Below are 21,780 nucleotides of genomic sequence, written 5' to 3' on the forward strand. Positions count from 1 at the left end.
CTGTGTGCTCTGCTGTCTCTCTCTTTGGGGCCTTTGCTGAGCTGCGTCCTCTGCCAGGAATACTCTCCTCCCCCAGCCTGTTGACTCCACTCATCAGTGAGGGCTCAGCATCAATGTCCCTTTTCTGACAAATCTTCCCTAACCCCTGGAAGGGGTGGGCCTGGGCTGGGGCACCCCTCACCCCTAGTATGGCACCGCACACCACACAGGCCTGTCTGCTGTCCAGCCCCCCTCGGGATCGCTGGAGTGTGTGTCCCTTATTCCCACAAGCAGTATCTGGCTCTCCCCGACCAAATTAGAGACATTTCCCCCCATCAGAATGGGGGCTCTCTTAGGGCAGGAATTATACCTCCCTCATCAGATTAGAGGTACCCAAAGTCTGGGACTGTGTTTTCTCCAGCAGACAGGAGGCTCCCTCAGGACAGAACCTGTCTCCCTTGTCACACTGGGGGTTATCCAAGTACCGGATCTCTGAATCACCCCCCTCCACATGTACTCCTCACAGCCCTCACGGACATGGGGGGTGGGAGATGACAGGCAGCTCCCCCTCTGCCTTATGCCTAACCCTTGGCTGGGGCCCGACTGGCCCCTGCCATGATCCTGAGAGCAGGAAGGTTTGCTGTTCTTTCTGGGAAGAGCAAGCCTCCTGTGGCCTTCCGCAGCAGCCACGAGCCAGCCCCACCAGAAGACCCGGCCAAGTGACCAGCAGAGGCTGAGCTGCTCTGGACCAGCTGCCGGGCCAGCCTCGGAGACGGGCACAGGCGGGGGGCCAGGAACCCTACGGCTCCTGCGACAGACGGGGCTCAAAGCCAGGCTGCCAGGAGCCGGGGTTGGGACCCGCCCCCGGAGAGCCGCCAGGGAGGGGCCTGCCTCATTGCAGGCCAAGCAGCCGGGCTCCTGCCAGGCCATCTGGAGCCAGCCCCCGTGTGTGTGCATGTGTGTGGGTGTGAGTGCGCGTCTCCCAGGCCATGTGGGTGGCTGGGAGCTGCAGGGTTGTGACCCGGCCCTCCTAGCAAGCCTCTGGCTCCCCTGTGGTCAGTTTCACTTCTGACATCTGGTCAAGTTCACAGCTGGCCGGCTTCCTGCGTGGTCATTTTCACTTTTCCTCTGCAAAACCTGGGGGCAGAGGGCCCCCACTCCTTCTCTATCCCACTTAACTCCATGGCCACACATGTGGATGTGCTCGATTTCTGTGAACACTCCCCATTTCGTGGGGGGGGGCGGGTGGAGAAACAGTAGGACAAAAACTCACCAAATTAGAAATTATACCTGCGCCCCGCCCCTGACCCCCACTGGCTCCATTCACGTGCGTTTCCAGAAAATCTCTTTGCACTGGTTTTCTTTCTTTGCTATTATAATATTTGTCATTTATGTTTTATGTGTAGGTTTTAGGAAGGCCCAAGAAATGATTACACAGGATGCAAGGGGGAGGTGACAGGGAGTCTGGAGCTCACAGCCCCCAGCTGGAGGGCCGAAAGGGTTTCATCTCCACGCAAAGGGAGGCGGTAGGGGCCCCAGAACCAAACACATGCTAAAACATACTTGTGGTACCCCGACCCCCTCCCCAACTGCTGGGGAGGAAAATAAATACACTCAGATCCTGTCCTGCTCTCCAGGTGCACAGGTAAGGGGCCAGCAGGTGAGTTTCCTCCCCTCATCAGATGGAGGTCACAGAAATGCCATCTACTTACAATGCTCCCAGTCCCATACACGGAGCTGGGAGAACCCTGGGCAGGGGAGGGGGTGGCCATCAGCGCACACCCTGCTTGGGGCTCGGGGCTTGGTCATGCTAAATAGAGGGGCGCCACACTCATTCCAATGTCAAGCAAAACAGAACATGCCAGGAAGGACCTCATGAGACCTCACGGCCCCTTTCTGGCACCAAGCTAGGGAACAAAACGGTCCTTCGAAGGGTCCTCTGAACTTGGGAGAGGCCCTCTGCAGGCCACAGTCTCCCTTGGTTCCTTCTTGCTACATTCCCACACTGGTCCGCCTTTCTTCACTGCGACCATCGGAGCCCAGCCAAACCCTGTGCTCACAGGAAAAGAAAGGCCGGGGGCGGGGGAGGGGGAGCATTCTTCCACGTGCAGGCCCTCGGAAGCCAGACGCCAGCTCAAGCCTCAGCCAAGCTTGGCCCGCCAAACCAGGGGCGAGGGAAGAGGCCAAGCTGAGTTCAAATCCCTTCAGTGCTTCTCTGCCAGCCGCCCTGGGCAGGATCCGGGCCCAGCCCGAGAGAAAGAACTTGGGGAGAAAAGCAGGATTTCTCATCTTCTTCTTTGTCTGTGTGTCTGTGGATCTGTTTGTCGCGGGTCCGGGGCCCTTAGTCCCTGACCCCAGGGCTGGCTCTAGAAGATACTGCCTGTGTTGGCTCTGAGTCTGTGCCGGGATGGAGGGCACCTGCAGGCCGGGCCACACCACGGGTGCCACACTGACGTGCCTGAGCGGGACTGGCAAAGGGAAGTGGCACCCCTCTCCACAAACCCCAGTCCATGCTCAGTCAAGTCCATCTCTGACCATGACGGATCAGTGCACCAGACCTTGGGCAAAAGCCTCCCATCTCCACAGGGGTTGGACAGGCCTGGAGATGGTGGAGGGCAGACTGGATTTGGCTTCGAGACATTTCCCAGAGGGTTGCCTATCCCCTCCCCCCAACCCCCCTGGCTCCTTGCCCTCAAGCAAACCTGAGGCCTGTACTCCCTAATTCAGAGAGTTGGGGGGCAGCCCCCATTTGTCCTCCCCATTGCTGGGTGGCTTTGGGCAAGTCACTCCCTCTCTCTGGGCCTGACTCTCCTAAATGTAAAACAAGGGGGTGGACTAGACTCCAAAACCCCCTTTCAGCTCTGACAAGCCTCTGGTGGTCTTCATCTTGGGCCAGAGAGGAGGGTGAGGGGGCTGAGGGAGGACGTAGGCCACAGTGATGGTCCCTCATTCCCCAAGTTCACAGTGTAGAGCCCATGGCTCTGGTCCCTCAGTCTCTCCCTTCGAATCTCTGGGGCTTTGTCTTCGTCCCCAACACCATCCTTGGTGTCAGCCCCCCAGGCCTGACACCTGCTAAGATGGGAGGGGCTGGCCCACCTAGAAGTGCCGGAGAAGGGAGCAGATGTGAGATGTGATGTTAGGGGCGGGGTGGGAGAGGCAGCAGGGGCCCTTCTGGCGCTGGAGAGAGCGATCAGAAGCCATGGGGCCACATGGGAGCAGGGACAGGGCTGCGGTGGAGGGGCCCGGGCTCCGCAGCCCTGCCCCGAGCTCAGCTCTGACGCTGGCCCGTGGGGGTGGCGGGAGCATCAGCCGTCAGAATGTGGGGGCAGGGCAGGGGCTCCGGGGGGCGGCTCACACCGGGGACGTGGCCGTGGACTCGCTACACAGGCTCTCGACGATGTCAGCTCGCTGGATGCGGCGCAGGGCAGCCAGAAGGGCGTCGAGCGTTGCGCTGTCCTGGGCGGCCCAGCTGGCAAGCAGGGCTCGGACGGGGCAGGCCTCGTGGGTGAAGGAGTCTATGTGCTCAGGCTGGTAGCCCAGCTCGCCTGCCAGGTGCCGCCAGGTGTCCCCCGCAGAGCCATTGAGCAGCTTCTCCACCTCCTCCCGCTTGGCCGGTGGCAGACTGCTGTAGAGGCCTCCATCCCCCTTGAGGGCTGCCAAGAACCCAGGGGGCATCAGAGGCTACCCTCCAGACCCCCTTTTCCCTACAGTGGGCATGGGGGCCCCAGGGTAAGACCGAAGACGGGCTGAGGCATTTCTCCTCCCAGGGTGGGTAAACCCCAAGGGCCTGGAGGCAGAGGGAGGGTCAAGATGAGGTCGTGGATGGGGGGCAGGGCTGTAGGGGGGCCTGGGGGTGCTGACTCACATCCCCTCTGACCCGCAGCTCCAACACTATCCCCCCATCTCACCCCGTCCCCGCCCCACAGCAATTAGGCAAGACAGGACCTAGCCCCAGACTCCACCACAGCAAGTATCCTGGAGCTGGGCTCTGGGCCACTAATTAGGGTCCATAATTAACTACTTGCTCCCCAGAAGTCCGGAGCAGGAGGCTAATTGCAGCCACTTTGGGGAGTAATTAGCCCTAGGGGGGGGACAATTAGCTTGATGAGTCTGGATGCTCCAATTTGTCAAAGCTCCCCCTCTCCCACGCCTCTCCACTAGAAAGACCTCTCCTCCCCGTTCACGCACCCTGCTTCTCCTGTCCTACACAGAGGCCCCGTTCCCTGTGAGCCAGCCCCTCCGGCAGTCCTTCCTATGGTCTACCCTTAATCACTCCTTTCCTCCCTACCTCAGCGCCCCCTGCCCCCGCCTCCCTGCTCACCCTGGCCCGCGGCTGTCTGCGTGTGGGGCTGCTGGTCATGCAGGCTCTGGCTGTCCACAGAGATGCCACTGTCACTGTGGAGCTTTTCTCCCTCCGGCGGCGGCGTCTGGTCTGCGGGCCGGCTGTTGGCTCCTTGCTTGTTCTGTTTGCAACTGTTCCACCTGGTACCAGAGGACGGGCCCAGTCTCAGGGGCTGAGGGCCCGCACCAGCCAGGTGCCTAAGGGATCTGTGCTCTGATGCATCGGGGCTGGGGCCCTGGCAGGTGCCCAAGCATAGCCCCCCACCAGAGCACCTATGGTTCTTCTTTCTGTCCATCTCCGCCCGCCCCTGGCCTGCACTGAAAGCACTGTGGGGGCCCACCGGCTCCCTGGGCTCGGTGCACGGTGCAAAGGTTCAGCGAATGTTCACGGAATGAGTGGCGCGTCCAGTGATTTCTCAGGAATTCCACCGTTCCCAGTCTACCCTGCTAAACTACTCCCACATGTGTGCAGGGATATACACAAAGATTTCCTCTGCTATTATTAGCAATAAGCAAAAGCTGAAAACAAATTAAATGTGCATCAAAAGACTGTTCAAATAAATTAGGATCCATCCATATCCTGAGTGAGCAGTTACAAACAATCAGATAATCCGTACGTCCTGGGGAAAGCTCTCCCAAGGGGGATTAAGTGAAAAGGTAAGTTGTAGAGTGTGGGTAGTGGGATCCCATAGATGCTTTAAAAAAAAAAAAAAAAAAACCCTCTGTGTGTTTACGTATAACTGTAAAAAGTTTTAGGTACATGTGTTTATAAAGGCACAGAAAATGGCTGGAAAGGATCCATTCCAAACAGATTCCAATGAGGAGAGAGGTAGGATTTGGGGAGATAAAAGAGGGCTTTTACTTTTTGCTTTATAAGACATTGGTCTTGTTTGCATTTACCCAAACAAACATGTATTACCTTGAAGATTTTCTTTTTAAGAATGGAAAATGCATTGAAACATTTAAAACACTTTCCAGGGGCGCCTGGGTGGCTCAGTCCGTTGAGCGTCTGACCCTTGGTTTCGGCTCAGGTCTTGAGCTCAGGGTCGTGAGATGGAGCCCCGCGTGGGGCTCCAACCTCCGCATGGAGTCTGCTTGAGGTTCTCTCCCTCCCTCTCCCTCCCCTTCTGCTCCTCCCTAGCTCATGCTCTCCCCCCTCGTATAAATAAGTAAAATCTTCAAAAACAAATAAATAAGTAAAACACTTTCCAGAAGTTCTTGCACATCCTGAACTTCTGGATGTGGGTGCCACAACATCCCCAATGTGACATGGGAAGGGACACATGCACACATAGGTCACGGGGGGGTCAATGGGGTTTGAGGGATGAGGGCACACGTGGCTGGTAAAGAAAGCTCAGTGTGCAGCTGGGGGTGTGCTGTCAGGGAGGGGAGCAGTTTCATGGGAGTGGGGAGGTGCTGGTGCCAGAGCAGGACAGGGACCATCCCCCCCTGGCATGGGGCAGCTGATGGTGAGGATGAGCGTGGTTTGGGGTTGACTCTAAAAAGTGTGTGTATTTTCAGGTCAAGTTCACAGTAAAGCGCTCCTCGAGAGCAAAGGCCCTGCTCTCTGTCCCCTGTGCCCCCCTCTCACCTCTTGAAGGCAATGTAGGCCACTAGGCCCACAACCACAGCAGCCAGGATGGAGCAGTAGACAGGGATGAGGTTGTCGGTGGTGCCTCGGGTCACTACGGGCTGAGAGCTGCCCATCACTGTGGTCACCACATCTGCCACTGTGCTGGCTATGACATCTTGCTCTGGAGGTCCCTCGGGCTCCTCCGTGCTGGGGGCAGTGCTGTCCGAGCCTTCCGAGGGTGTGGACCGGGTAATCCAACGGCCAGGGATCTCTGGGGGAAGGAGCTACAGGAATGAGGGCCCACTCCCCACCCAGCCCTGCTCCAGCACTTCTTCCCCAGGCCTTTCCCCGTGCCAGGCCATTACACACGGGGGTGAGGGCCGGGATCGTGTGTATGAGTCATGATGGTGGAGGAGAGCAAGGGCCTGGGTCCCCTTCGGCTCTGTCACCGACGGACTGTGTGACCCTGGACCAGTCCCTTCACCTCTCAAGATCTCAATTTCCCATCTATTGAACGGGGATGCTAAGAGAGATGGTCTCTAAGCTCCCTTCCATCTGAGGTGCAGCTGTGACCCTAGGACTCTATTCTGCCTCCCTGGGTACCCAGAAGCCTGGCACGGAGGCAAACACACAAAGAAGAGAGAGTGGGCACCAGGAGGCCTCTAGCTGGAATCACTCTGGGAAAATGTTGTAACCTCCCTCGTCCCAGTTTGTCCCAATGGTCCCAGTCAACCCGGTCCTAGGGAAGGATGAGGAAACTCAGGTCTGGACAGAGATACTTCCCCGCAAACCACCTCTCCAAGAACTGGCACTCAGCCTCCCTTCTGTTCTCCGATGTCCTAGCTCTCAGCTCAGACAGGGTAGGGGGTGCCCAGCTGGCTGGCTTCCCTCCAGCCAGTCCTTAGCCAGTGGCCAGCCTCTGTTTCCTGCCCGGTGTGGCCCCCAAACCAAACCATCTGATCTCACCGCCCAGAGAAGACAGTGTTGGGCAGCCCCAACCCTCCCTGGGCGGAAGCAGACTGTTGGTGGGGAGAAGGCCTCCAGAGAAGGTACTGCCTGCTGCCTGAGGTGGGGAGGCAGGTAGGACTATGCCTTGCCACCCACCTAGGCCCTTTTATGCCAGTGGGCACTGCCAGCCTCCCCAACAGAGGACCTGGCACCACTGGGTGGGATTTTCCATCTTGCCACCCAGCCAGGGGCAGTCCCAGGGGCTGTGGGCTCCAGACGGCCTGGGGGTACCTGTCCGGGCAAAGTTGCCTAGCCCATCTGTCCTCACTTCCCACGCCTGGGGCAGGGAGGGGAAGCAGACAGGACATGCCAATGGGGTGAAGGAGAGGCACCTTGCTCCCTAGCTCCGCCCTACCTCACCCCCAGTTTGCCCACCCAAGTCGGAGTGAAAGCTGCCCCCTGGTCTCCCGGCCCTCCTCGGCTCAAGATGAAGATGATTCAAAGGCCCCCGTTTTCAGCACCTTCTGAGGGGTAAGGCCCCCAGATGTGAATCTGAAATCCATCTGGCTGGCACTAGGGAGGGGGCTGCCATCTGTTGCCCCACCTCCCCCCCCCCGCTCAGTCCTGGGGGGCAGGGGTAGGGTGGGAATGGGGCCCCAGACAGGGTGTTGGACTGGGGTCTTCTCTTGCCCTGCTAGGGGACTGGGCAAGCTGCTGGTGCCATCTGAGCCCTGAGGCTGAGATACAACTGGCTAGGACTCTCCCCACCCCAGAGGCTGAAGGTATGTTGGGGGGTGTTGGTGAATCAGGCCATCACAGAGATTCCAGAAATCTCCAATGGGAAAGTTTGACAGTGGACATTAAGGGACAGATCAGGCTGAAGACAGGGCTGTCCAGGGCACTTTCTCCTCATCTCTCCAGTCCCCTCTGGGGCAGGGCTAGGAGGGGGGTACAGCAGGATGAGATCCAGATGTGGCCATGTCCACCGGCATTCCAAGCCCCTAAGCCCTTGGCGAGTTCTGACAGCCATTTCCGGAATGGGAGCTGTCAGACTCGGGGGTGGAAAAGGAACCAGGTTACTCCTAAACCCAAATTTCACTGGGGCGAGGAGTGGAGAGGGGGGGTATCCTTCTGCCCCAAGGCTGAGTGAGTCACCATGTTGACACCTGAAATGTCTATGCAAGGAAGTACAATGGACTGGAAGGGGAGGGGCAATCAAACCACGCATCCAATTCCATTTCCTGAAGTGTTCCGTCTGTTCCGGAGCTGACATTTAACCCTTCAGAGGCTAGAGCAGAGAACGGAAGACGGACAGGGATAAACACAACCCTCAGGGTACCCTCTTCCTTCAGGACGGCTGGGAAAGTAGGGTGGTATCCGAAAGCAATCTGTGAACGCCTCAAAAGGCAGGGCCCACCCCTCCCCCAGCTGCCACCTTTCTTTGCTCCAACCGCGCCCCTGACTAAGTCCCCCCACTGGCTGGTCCAGACTTGCCCGTGAACTGTGCTGCCCGCCTGCCCGCTGACAGCTGCTGAAACTCCCTCCGCGCTCTGCCCTGTGCCTGACGCCACTTGCCTGTCTCCGGGCTGAGGGCGATCACCACCAGAACCACTATGTTCTGGGCCCCACTCCCCCCACCCCCATGCAGGAGGCTTCACATACATACCTGGCCTCAGCCCAGTTTAACCACTCTCCCCAGGCTGAGCTCCCTGAGCCAGGGATCACGGGGTGTGGAAGGCAGGCATGCTCCCCATGGCAGGGGATCTGTCTCCCCCATCTGACTGGGGATTGACTGGGGGCGGAGGCTGTGCTGCATCCCCCAGAATGGGGGATCTCCTGGGAACTGGGACGATGTCTGCCTCAACAGACTGGGGCAAGGGCCGTCTTTTTCCGGCAAACTTGGGGCTCCCTGAAGGAGGCACTGGTTGCTCAAAGTGAGGGCACCCTGAAGGAGATGTCCCAAAAGGAAGTAGCTAAGTAGGGGCCCAGCCACAGGGGGATGGACAGAAAGTAAAGGCACTGTCACCCTCTCCCTGCAATAGAAAAGCCCACTTGCCTCCCTGCAGATGGATGTCACCAACCAGAATCCAAAAGAGTTCCGTCCTGGCTGCCATCCTGCTTCCTCCTCCCATCCCAGGAACTGGGTGCACTCCTTGGGGCCCCATGCCCAGCTAAGCTGAGTGCACCCAGTTCCTACCCACCCTGGGGCCGAGAGCCCTCCATGTGTGCCGGTCTCTTCCTCGGGCTCCTGAGCCCTGAGCCTGCTGCTGCTCTTCTTTCTCCGCCCCCACCACCTCCTTAGCATTCCCTGAGTGAAAGGTCATCCTTGGCGAAAGGGTAGCAACCACTGTTGACCCCGCCCCCAGATACCACCAGTGAAAGCGGGCCAGCCACCTTCCCTAACCCAGGACATCCCTGAAAGCTGTATGACCAATGAGGAAACTGAGGTCCAGAGACAAGAGTGACCTCCCTACCATCACTCGGAGAGTGACCGGGCAGATTCCCTCCCGCGTCCTAGAGCCATAAACCACTGTGGACCCAGACCAGGCCCCCGAGCCAAAGGGCCCCAACTCCTGAGGGTCCTCAAGCCCCTTTCTCAGGTCCAGAGAGCCTGCTCACGGATCAAACATGTCCCGACCGGGGAAGAAAGCCCTAGAAACTGAGTTGGAGGGTCGTAGCTGCGGCCTGGGAGGAGGATGGGGGCTTTCCAAACACGCAGCCCACGGAAGGACACAGTGAGAGGAGTCCTTTGGACCTGGGCTTTCAGGGAGGGTGGCGGCCGGCTCGAGGCCCGCGAGCCCCCCCACGTCCCCCCCCCCGCTGCCCCCGGCCCCCAGGGGGCGCCCTCGGCCCGGCGCGCTCACCCTCGCACTCGGCGTCGGCCCAGCGCGTGCACTCGCGCAGCTGGCGCTCCGTGTCCTCGCACACGGTGCAGGGCAGGCACGGGTCCACGTGGTTGGCCTCGTCCGAGTACGTGCCGTCGGGACACTCCTCGCACACGGTGTTCTGCCTGTCCTGGCACGAGAACACGAGGCCCGAGCCCGCCTCGCACACGCGGCACGCCTCGCAGCGGCCGGTCGCCTCGTCCTGGTAGTAGCCGTAGGCACAGCGGCACACGGCGTCGTCCGCCTCCACGCACGGCGCCGACATGCTCTGCAGGCCCACGCACTCGGTGCACGGCTTGCACGGCTCGGTGGCGCTCACCACGTCCGAGAAGGTCACGCCTGGGGGCAGATGGACGCGCCGGGCAGCCGCCGCGGAGCCTGGAACGGCAACCGGGACAACCTGGGACGCAGAGGCTGGGAGCGCCCCGCGGGGACCCTCATCCCTCGGGATCCCCGGTCTGTGAGCGCTCCTGGCAGCCGACGCGGGGAAGGGGACAGGGGGCCAGGAGCTCCCGGTGCCCCAGGCCTGGAAGCACTGACTGTGAGGCTTCAAGGGGTAACCCAGCTGGAGGCCAGTACATTTCTTGGCAAATTCTCTTAGAGAGTTCCCAGTCCGGTACCCTTGTTCCCAGCATGATTAAGGAATAATCTGAGCGTGGTTCCCTCCCAGCCCTCCCCGCCGGCCAGAGCTGGGCTGTGAACCCAACCCAGGCTCGGGCGGGCCTTCACGAGGGAGCCTCCGGCCTCCGCCACCCTTCTCCTCATCTCCGCGCAGGTGGGGGCCCAGGTGTGGCCTGACCAGGGTTAGACCGCGGAATTTCCCACCCATGGCGCTGCCCCACGCTGCTGAAGGGCTTGGTTCTTGAGGGTGGGGATGGACTTCCTGACGAGGTAACAGCAGGAGGGATTGGAGCTAGAAAGCAAGGACTTGCCTCTATATATAGTCCTCTGCCCTTCCCAATGGCACAAAGGGGAGATTTCCAAGCTCACTCTTGACTCATGCTCTCTTAATGGATGTGAGGTCTAATCTAATAAGGGGAAGAACGCCAGGGGATGCCAGGGTCCTCTCCTCCGTGTGCAAGGAGGGGGAAGGCACAGAGCCAAATCTTCTCCATCCCTACCCGCCCAGGTGCAGAACTCTGTGCCAGTCGGAATCCAAGAGGATGTACCCTTGCTCCAAGGGCAGAAAGAGCAGGATTTAGGAACCGGGAACCAGGGAAGGAGGGAGTGTCAGAATGTGGAAGCAGAAGTAAAGACTCCCACTGGAGGGAAATCGAGGCCTGCCGTGCGTTCTGATCTCAACCTTCTCTAAAGGAATCGAGAGACCGAATGGAGCACATTATCTTTGGGGTGTCGGTGGAGAAGCAGATGCAAAGAAAGAAAAGCAGAGAGAAATGAAAAGGAAAGCAACTGAGGGGCAAGAGAAGACAAGACAGGGGTGGGCCTGGAGGGAGACCAGTTTCAAGCCAGTTCTGGCAGAGGAACGAACCCCTGTGTCTCTCTTCCCAGGGACGGGGTCAACCTGGACCCAAAACCTGCTTCCACCACTTATTAGCTGTGTGACTCTGGGTGTTTTACTTCACCTCTTTGAGCTTTTTTTCTTCCTCTGTAAAACCGAGAATAATTTCTCCACTCACAGGGTTGTGGTGAGGAAGAAATGAAATTCTACCATAAATCACTAGACACACCGCAGGGATCCTGCAAAGGTTGGGCCCCCTGGGGTGGGCTACGGCAAGTCAGGTGAACTTGGGTCACAGGGATATAGTCTGCAGAAAGGACTTCCAAACATAAACAGCCAAGGCAGGACGTCCAGTTTATACAAACAGGAGGATTCGATCTGGTTGGCATGTGGCAGGGGGGTGGGTTTAGTCACACTGGAGGGGGAGAGAAAATGGGGGGGCTGCCCATGGGAAAAATACAGAAAATTAGTAGAAAACTCCTGGGAGACAGTTTTAGGGAGTGGGAAAAATGTGGTCTTTTTCGGCAGAGAATGAAGGCAAGAGCTTAATGGGTTTCCTTGTGGAAACGTTTTGAGGATAGAGGGAAAGTCCGCTGGGGTCTCCATGCCATAAAGTGAGCTTATAAAGGCGGCCTGTTAACGCAGCTGGAGGTGGGGAGGGGAACCAGAGGGAGCAAATGGAGGGACGCCTCCCGCCACCACCTCCTAGCTGGTCTCCAGCTCCTGTCTCCCTTTCTCCGGAGATGCCAGAGACTCTCTTCCCCAGGCTCTTCTACCCCACCTCTTGCTTTGACAGAAGGGAGTGGGTACCCATCCTGGGACACTTAGGGTCCAGGCCAGAGAGGACCTAGGCAGGAGTCTAGGAAATGAGAGAGGCAAACTTGGGAGGTTCCAGCACAGCCGATGGTTGGCCAACGCTGCTGGGATGGAAACCCTGGTAGGCCAGGGCAGGTGGCCAGATGGCAAGGTGGCAAAGGCATTACAGGATGTCTATCTAGCCTCGCCATCTAGGCCCAGGCCTTTCCTGCTGCGGGATGGAGTTACAGGATCCACAGGCACTGAGAGAGGAAAACTATGTGTCTGGGAACACCAAGGAGTTGGGGTTGTCTGGTAGATAGGCTGTGGCGGGGGCGGGGGGGCGGTGGTAGAGAGGAATCCAGAGGTCAGACTAGGCAGTTGGGTTCAGAGTTCCCAGTTCCTGGGACACCTGGATGGCTCAGTTGGTTAGGCGTCGGACTCTTGGTTTCTGCTCGGGTCATGATCTCGGGGTTGTGGGATAGAGCCCCGGGTCGGGCTCTGCACTCAGTGGGGAGTCTGTTTAGGATTCTCTCTCTCTCTCTCTCTCTCTCTCCCTCTACCGCCCTCCGCGTTCTCTCTCTCTCTCTCAAATAAATAAATAAATCTTAAAAAAAAAAAAAGAGTTCCCAGTTCCTATGCCCTTGTTCCTATCATGATTAAAGAAGAATCTGGTATGGTTCCCACCGGCCCTCCAGGTAGGCAGTGCGTGCCAGGTAGAAGGCAGGATGTGACTCTAGGCAGGGAGGAAAGGTTTCTGGGCAGAAAAGAGCACTGAGCCCGTGGCCTGAAGGCAGCAACTGAGGCTAGGGACATCCAGCAGAGATACAGAGTCCTGGGTCAAAAGCACACAGAATTCAGTCCCCAGACCTGCCATCCTTCTGAATCCCTTAGCAGCAGCCCCAGAAGATGGGGTTCTCTCCCCTTCCTGAGGAAATCCGAGGTAGGACAGGCCCCTCTCCCCTCTGACACCACCCCACAGTGAGGACTGCCTCCACTCCTGCTACTTCTGGAAAGCCCTGCTTCCTTGGTCAGAGCTGGGGAACAGCTGGCCTTGGGGGGAAGGGTAGCCACACCCTCCCAGGATCCCCCAAGGTCAGTTTCCAGAGCAGCCAGGACTTGATCCTCTTCCCCTCCCCCTAAACACGCTGAGGGTAAGTGGCAGCCATTGATTTTACAGTGCAGATGGTATTTTTAGCTGTCTTAGCATCAGCTACTCCTCCCACCTGGCCACATTCTTCTACCAGGCCTCTCCACCTGGGAGCTGGGAAGGGGCACCCCCTGGGGATCCCTCCTCATGAGGTCCTCCTCCTCCCTCTGCTGACTTTCCTCAGCCATTCTCAGCTTCCCTTCTCGCCTCCTATACTGGGTCGGACCCATTCCGGTGCCCAAACAGAGGTAGGCAGGAGATCCTGCTGGGAGGCAGAGCCCTTGTCAGGCTTCCAGTGGGCATGCGCCTCCCAGCCCTCCCTTCCCCCCTCGCCACTCCCCTGGCCGCCCCCCTGTACTCACTGTCCAGGCAGGGCTCACACACGGTCTGGTTGGCTCCGCAAGGCTGGGCCACGCCCTCCCCCAGGTTGCAGGCTTTGCAGCACTCCCCACTGTGTGTGTACAGGCCCGTGGGACATGCCTCCTTGGTACTTCCGAGGGACACCTGGGCGGGGGGATAGATCAGAAGGTCAGAATGGCAAGAGAAGCGAGCGGGGGTGTCTTCCAAGAGATCAAACACCCCCTCCTAAAGCCTTCTATTGGAACCACCTGGGCCGGGATGAGCTCACCACGGAGGCATCAGGCACATCAAAGCTGGCGGGAAGAAAGGCAGTGGGGGACAGGGCGCCCCTGCAGGCTGCCGGGGGTGTGAGGTCAGAGCCCCGGATGCTGACATTCTACAGAGTTCATCTTGGGGTTATGGCAACTCCTGGAATCCTGAGGACACACCACATGGGGAAGGTGGCCTCTGGCCAGTACAGGTTATGGCTCCCATGGGGGAGCACAGGGCTCCCCGCCAAGGGGGCAACTGGAAGCTAAACTCCAGCCCAAATGCCACTTAGCGGGAGGCACAGCTGCAGGGCTCTGTCTACCCAGAGGGACGCCTTTTTCTAGCAAAGGCTAGTAGGGCCCTTCTCCAGGTCCTTAATTCTACCATTCCACATATCAAATATTCAATGAGCAGTGTCTGTACCCAGGAACAGAAGGCAGAGGGCTGGGGTCTTGGGTTCGAATCCTGATGCTGCCTTGGAGTTCTGACCTGCTCTGCTTTCCCTCTCTGAGTCCTCACCTCTCCTCACCCACGGAGACAGAGACCACTCAGGGCCAGAGCAAAGAACCGGCCAATTGGCAAGAGTCTGGCACCAAGCAGGGAGAAAGGGGCGCCTGTTAGCGATGACGAAGTGGCATCTCTCACCACCCAGCAGCCCAGCTCACCACTCAGCAGCCCAGCTCTGGATTTTCCAAGAAATCCAGAGTCGGATTTCCAGCCACCCGCCCTCTCCTCTCCCTGCCCCCATGCAGCCGGTGGGAACAGCGCTGGAACCAAGGGAAAGGGGAGTCAGATTCCTGCCACCGAGGCATCTTTGCTCATGGATGGAATGATTTAGCACCAGATTCCCTGGGGGGGGGGCGGGGGAGTGCTGGCAGATGCTTTATGTTTCTATTCCTAAAAAAAAATTCTTCGTGTCTAATAAAACTCCAAAGCCTGTTTCCCTGGCCTCAGACCATGCAGCTCCCATTTGGTACCAAGAGGAAGTATGGGCTCTGGGGTCATGGGACTAGAGGGGAGTGTTAAAGGTCCTTTTGGACATTCCTCTGCTTCCACATTGGCGAGATCATAGCCAAAAATACCCCCTTTCCCTCCAGTCCTTTAAAATATCCTGAGGTCTAACCAGGGTTTTGTGGAAGGGGGGTGATGGACAGGTTGGATCAGTCTAGGAGGCAGATGGTGGTCCTCAGGAGACCAGCAGGGAGGGTGCAGTGCGGGCAGCATAGGAGGGGGTCCTTGGGTATTTGCCACCATCTCCTCCCAGGTGGTAGGAACACAGGTCTGGGAACATCTGCGGACCAGAAACCAGGAGGGGTGGGGGCGGGGGGTGTCCCAGATGCAGGCTTTCCCCTAGGAGGGAGAGCAAGATTCCAGAGGGTCTGTTTGGGTTTCTTTTCATCCTTGAGGGTTCATGCTTAAATGTCACTTCTTCAAGGAAGTGATCCTGTGGCCCCCACGCCTCCCAGATGAGGCTGAGTGGCCCTGTGACATGTTCCCTCAGTTTACTGAGCTCATCTGGTCTGAGCGCTGCGATGTCCCCCACTGGACTGTCAGCTCTTGGAGGGCAGGACTGTGGTTGCCCCAGCGCCTGGTACCCAGCCTGTATATTTATGGGATTTCAGAATGTGAAAATACAATACGACCTCAATTACCTAGAACTCTGGGCAGGGGATTGTGGGATGGGGGTGACTTTCTGGAGAGCTGAATTTCCATTTTAACCAAGATGGCTGTACCCTTCTGATTCCAGAACATACCTTCACGGTTTCCCCGTGACTCAGGGACTCAGTGATTATTCTGGGCGTCAGTGCCGTGAAGCCCTTTGTGTTCTTTATCCCAAATCACCACACTTTTGTCTCTGAGTTCTTCCATCAGCTTTTTTTTTTTTTTTTTTTTTTTTTAGTGTTTCTGTCTCCCTGCTTCCTGTCAAGATATCAGTTGCCAATTTTCGCTGCTACCAGAGTGTGACCTGAGCAGCCCCGCCCCTACCATTCTAACTCATTAGGTCAAATTGAATCTGTAGAAACCATGTAACTAGCCTGGGTAGGAAGGTGTACATCGTGAGTGTCGGTAGGATCTGAACCGGGAGGGGGCCATTGTCTGAGTAAAAAGTGTGACCCTATACTGCCTTCCTCCTCACGGCCTCCATGGCTCTGGCTCATGGCTTAGAGCTGGGTGACCCGGGACAGGTTGAAATCTCTCTGTGCCTCAGTCTTTTCATCTTTAGGTAATGGTGACAGTATGTGCCTCATTAGATTGCTGTAGGCATCAAATGAAGAAGGTGTTTATACACTTCAGGGTCCCTCTGTTTTCTTTCCCAAGGTCTTTCTTGCCTCTTTTGTGGCTTTTGGCTGGATTCCAGTTGGTCGAGGTCAGCAGAGAGCTGGGCTGCGGAGAGCTGAGGGGGGTCTGTCCATGGCACTCGAGCGGCCTCTGCATGCCCCTCTTCCTCGAGGCCTGCTCTCCCTGCTGCAGACTGCCTACCTCTCTCTTCTCCCGAGTCCTGCATTTGGACTCCAGGCCACATAATTAGCATCCATGTGTTTCCTGTGCTTGTTTTATGTGTCCTATTTCAAAACACCCCAGACCGGCTACCTAACAGTCTGCTACTTTGGGGCAATTCCCAGTCTCTCTAAGCCTGCATTTTCCCACCTAAAACGTTGGGTCAGTAATATTTACTGCTCAGGGTTGCCATGAAAGTTACATGAAGTAACGTTAGGCAAGCCTGTCCGGTGTATAGTAGAAGTTCAATAAATGTTAGTTATCAAGGAAGTGTCTTGTCTCAGGCTGAGCTGCTGAGCCTGGCTGGGAGGCAGTAGGAGGGGCGAGCAGTAGTTGGGCCCAAAGAGAGGGAACTACCTAGAGGAGGGGCAGGCTAGGCATGAAGAATGACCCACCAGGAAGAGTCTGAAGAGGGCACGGGGAAAGGAGAATGGGAATTGCTCTCCTCGCAGTTAACTAATTAACAACTATTTACTAGTTGACAACTATTTGCTCAGCATTGAACTAAGTGTTTCCAACGAGACATGGTCCCCGATCCCCCCCGGGGAAGTCACAGTCCCACGAGGGAGAGGAGATACCACACCACACAGCTACTCCAGAAGCCAAGATGCTGAGGGGGAAGGACTTGAGGGACCGCCTTCATCTCCTCTCTGATAGCTGGGGAAACTGAGGCTCACAGAGACAATTCTGCTAAGTGGCTTAATGCCTGGCCCCTGCCACACCCTCTATTGGTCCAGGGCGGGGCAATCTTGGGAAGCAAGGAGGGATGACACGGATTCAGGCTTATTGCTCCAAAATGATCAATTTACCAAAATGATAGACCCATGTGCCTGAAACCTACATTTATTACACTTGCTCATTTCCAATTTGATTTCATCCCATTTTTGAAAGTGTTTGCAATCCTTTTGCCATTTCCAGGATTTCAAAAAACGAAGGTGGAATCACTCTTAGATGAACTGACTTTTAAAAACCTTAAAATTTTTAAAAAATTGGGCAAAATGGAAAACACACCAAAATTCTGTTGAACGAATTTGAAACTATATGAATGCTTCAGTGTGATGAGCCCCAACCACTCAAAACAGTTTCAGCAAAGGGGTTCCTTAGGTGAATGGAGCCATTAGCCACCACCATGGGATTGGAGAGTTTTCAAATATGTGGAGGGTCTTTTGAGGTTAATGCAAACCCGGGGAGACTCTGGCACATGCGCTTTACTCCTTTAGGTAGCGGTTGAATTTGGGGTAGGAGACAAGCTAATTACTGAGGATGAGGCTGCATGAAGACTTTGAGAGGGGCCTGGGGACTATGGGTGGGGGGAAGGGGCTCAGTTCCAAATTTGTGGCGCCGAGGACATAGGACACAGATCTCATATTCAGAGCTAGTGATGGTTAAGGTCCTCCTGTCCCTCCGTGATCTAGAAGGCTGGGGCGGGCGGGGGAGGGGGCGGAATGAGACCGGACACAGAGCACAGAATAAACTCCAAGCCAAGCATTCTGGGTTCCAACAAGGGCACCACCACGCAGGGACTGGGGGAAGCCTGCTTTCATGCCCCGAAAGTCTGGGAGGTTCAACTCCCTCAACTGTAAAATGGGAATAACTAGATTTACTCTGCGGGGATCTTATAAGGATTCAGTGACACGAGAGAAATTACCCAGGGCAGTGCGTGACACATAGTAGGCGCTCAGCCAATTTTATTATTCCCACCTCCCCACCCTGCACAACCCCCCCCCCTCCCCGGGAAGAATCTAGGCGCGTGAATGGGCCCCGGCTGGTACAGGGAGGGTGGGGACCCCTTCCATCCCGGAGCCGCCTCCCTCGTCCGGCCGCTCCTGTCCTCCCATTTGCGGCGCTCGTTGCATCCCTATTAGGCGCATTAGTCGGCCCGGCGGCTCCGGTTACAGACGTCTGAATGACAAAGTGCCTCCATTACCGGCGCGGCCCGCCAGCCGAGCCGCCGGGACGCGCTCTGGTTTCAGCACTCTCCCGCCGCGGCCCAGGAAGAAACTCGGACCGCCGCGCTGCGCAGAGGCAGCCCGCAGACAGCAACCCCGCGGCGAGGCGGAGGCAAGAGCAGCAGGGGCTGCGGGCGGCCGGCTCTGCGCGGGGTCCACCTTCCCGAACCCCCAGGCCCTCCGCGCGCAGCCCCCCTCTTCCCTCGCCTCTTCTCTACTGGGGGTGACACTCTCCCCAGCCCCGGTCCGGAGCCCACGCCCTCGCCGCTCCGGGGGCCGCACTACTGGCCGGCCCAGTCCCACCTCCCCAGTCAAGAAGCATCTCTAACCCGCCGCGTTGGTCTGCGAGTGTGCCCGCAGTCACTCCCAAATGTCCGGAGAAGCCACAGGTACTGACAGCTCCAGGGGGCTGAGCTCCGGGGTTGGGTCCAGCGTCCCGAGAGGCTCTCTGCCCACCCCAGCCCCCACATTCCACCGCCCGCCTGACTCAGGGGATGGTGTCCAGCCCGCCCCTCGCCGAGAAACGCGGCTCTCGTACGGCGCTAGGACGCTGGGCTGCCCCCCTACGGGGTATGGGGAGTACCGCGCTGGGAATCAGGTGTGGGACAGCCTGGCTAGCGCTCTGGTTTAACTTGCTTTGGGATCTTGGCCAAGTCGTTTAAACTCTCAGAGCCTCGGTTTTCCTTCCTGTAAAATGGGGGTTGGGGATGCAACGCTCAGAAGAGAAATGAAGATGGCAGGGAGAGTGAGGACACCTCTTTCATTGCCAAACTCCGTGTGGCACTCCGTTCCTGGGCCCACACAGGTCACATCTCCTGAATATCTTGGGACTATGAGACGGACTTAGATGCTTAAGAGGACCCGCAGTCCCCTGCGGAGGCGGAATCCGCGGCGTCCGACCGCCTCTGTCCCGTTCGGTGCCCGGCGTCTTCCACCGAAAGTTGGGGTGGGGGTGGGGGGCGCGGGCGGAATCCCGACCCGCCTGGGCGCTGGACCCGTGAGAACTGCGGCCGCCGCGCTCGGGTGGCTTAACTTAATGCGGGTCCGCGTGGGAGCGCGGCGCGCAGCCCCAGTCGCGCGGGCGGCTGCGGATGGCACAGCCCTCGCCTCTCAGCGCCCCCTGCGGGCCGCCTCGGCTGCCGCGACCCCGGGCTGCGCGCCGCCCGGACCGTCCCCGCCTCGCGAGTCCCGGCGCTCTGCACCCTGAGACTTGGCTGCGGCCAGACCGGGTCGCACGATGCCCTCTCCATCCCTTCCGGTCCCCGGCGCGGCTTCAAACCGCGAGAATGAGCGCGTCGGAGGAGCCCGCCGGTCGCGGGGGAGGCAGGGAGCGGGTTCGCCCCGGCGAAGTGGGCGCTCCCTTCCCAGCCTCGGATCCCCAGCCGCAATTCCCAGACTGGGCGAGGCCGCGAGAAAGGGCGCGCGGCAGGCGCGGGAAACGTCCGTCCCTCTGCTCCATCTGCTCGTCCCACTGTCCCTCGGCGGGCAGGCGTGGCCCCGACCACTTCGGGGTCCGCTCTCCCTCTCCGCCCTCTTTCATTTCGCTGGCATCTCTCTCTCCCTCCCTCGCTGTCGTCCTTTTTCTGCCCTCCCTAGCCCACTTCTCTCTCTTCAGCCGACCCCCGCTCCCCGAAGCTCTCCCTCCCACGCCCCTCCCCCCCATTGTCTGGCTGGCCCTCATTGTCCGATGCCCGGTCCCCTCTGCCTCCAATCCCTCCGACCTCCCCCATTGTTCTATCTCCTTGTCTCCGGTTCCCCGCCCCAGCCCCGCTCGCCCCTCATATCTCTAATCGCCGTCCCATTCCTCTTCCTTCAGCCTGGCTTCCGTCCCACGATCCTCAAGAGATCAAGATGCTCAGGAGGAAAGTCGCCTGGAGATCCCAGCATCCAAACACCCTCTTCAGAACCAAGGCATCCGAGAGACCCCCTCTCAGCTCCTCCATACGCACCCTCCGCGGTACCTGAGAACCCTCATCCGTGCGCCCCTCTCCCCGCATCTCTACCCTTGGTCTCAGGGTCGCCCCTGCGCTCTGAGAACCCTAGACGCTCCTCCGTGGATCCTGGCAGCGGAGCTCCTCTCCCGCCATCCACACCCCCCCCCGGATCTGGGACCCCAACGCTCCGTTCTCTTTTCCCTCGGGGAAACCTGAACCCATTGGGGTTCCAGTCCGGGGAAAGGGCGCGGGCTGCCCTCCAGCTAGCACTCACCCCCAGGAGCAGCAGCAGCAGCAGGCGCGGCCCGTCCATGGCGCAGCCGCCGCACCTGCCCCCGTCGCCCGCCTCCCGCGGCAGCGCTCGGCTTCCAGTTGAGTCCGCTCGGCGGTCGGATAGGGCTGCGCGGCGCTGCGCTCCAGCGCCCGCCCCCCGGAGCTGGCCGAGGCTCCGCTCACTCTGGTTGCGGCCGGGAGGGGCTGGGAGAAGCCAGTGCGGCGGCCCCGCCTCCTCCCCGCCCAGCCCGCCCACCCCCGGAACCGCGCCCGCCCGCCCCGCCGCCTCCGGGAGGGGAGAGGGGAAGGGAGGGCTTGCAGGGAGCTGCGCGCCCGCGCGCCCCGCTGCCGCTTTTCCGCGCACGGGCCCTCGGAGCCTCTCCCGACTCCGCCCCGGTACCCAGGGCCGGGTCCGCGCTAGTGCGCGTCGCTCCCGGATGCTGTGGGCTCAGGGACCAGGGCATCCCCTCTGCGGCTCCCGTTCCTCTCCGCCGCAGACCCCCGCAGCGTTCACTCTCTCACCCAACTTCCTCTGCCTCCAGCTTCAACTTCTTCCCCCCCCAACCCCGCCCCGGGCCCTGCTCCCTACCCAGCCCTTGTCAGCAAGAATGCGCACTGTCCGCCCCGCCCTTCACCCCCTGGTCCACACCCGACCCCTACCTCTGTCCCTTCCCAGTGCAAAGGCCTAGGGGAAGGGGAGGGGAGGAGTAGCAGGTGGCCTGACCCCGACAGTGTGCAGAAGGGACATTAAGGTGGAGTCCATCCCGATGTTATTTGAATTCTCAAAAGATGGGTTTGAAGGGGTAACAGGTGTGCACACAAGACAGGAATACACCCACTCTCAAGCTCACATATGTATGCGCTTACGCACTACATGTGTTCACATCCCCCTCATGCACTCGTGTAAGCCTGTGCGTTCTGCACATGCATGTGCACCTACACACTCATGCGCATTTGCACACTCATTGCACATGTAACATTCGAATACACATGCACATGACATGTGCAGTCACCTCCATACAAGCCCTCACACGTAGTCTCTCACACGAGTGCACACACATTCATGAACACGTGCGCCCATACACAAACATACAGTTATATCCTCAACAATATAGCCTTCACTAGACTGTATTTCCATTGGCTTATGAGCTCCCTGCAGACAGGGACTATGATTCCTTATCTGAATGCCTGGTACACGGCCGGTGTTCAATAAAGGCCTGAAGGGAATAAAAGGAAAAGTGGTTGGATGGACTCACATCCATGTACCATGTACTATGATAGCGTTCCCAGGACCACACTTACTATGCCCTAGAAACCAGAGCAGGTCCCAATCACAGGCCCTTGGCAACCCAGGGAGAGTACCACCAGTCTTTCGGTGGGAAGCAC

General features: G+C 58.5%; 1 protein-coding gene across 1 annotated transcript; it reads right to left on the minus strand.

The window, feature by feature from the left end:
• Positions 1 to 1,335: 1,335 nt before the first annotated feature.
• On the minus strand, positions 1,336 to 20,567 carry NGFR (nerve growth factor receptor). The gene is made up of 6 exons (XM_025859462.2): positions 20,396 to 20,567; positions 13,493 to 13,634; positions 9,706 to 10,065; positions 5,912 to 6,164; positions 4,301 to 4,461; positions 1,336 to 3,632 (listed from the first exon to the last, which is right to left on the minus strand). The coding sequence occupies exons 1-6, from the start codon at positions 20,432 to 20,434 to the stop codon at positions 3,331 to 3,333; spliced, it is 1,257 nt and encodes a 418-aa protein (XP_025715247.1). The 5' UTR covers positions 20,435 to 20,567; the 3' UTR covers positions 1,336 to 3,330.
• Between the last annotated feature and the right edge of the window lie 1,213 nt (positions 20,568 to 21,780).

This window comes from Callorhinus ursinus, unplaced genomic scaffold, assembly GCF_003265705.2.
Source record: "Callorhinus ursinus isolate GAN/ISIS: 27379988/994484 unplaced genomic scaffold, GSC_fseal_2.0 scaffold52, whole genome shotgun sequence".
Lineage (NCBI taxonomy): Eukaryota > Metazoa > Chordata > Mammalia > Carnivora > Otariidae > Callorhinus > Callorhinus ursinus.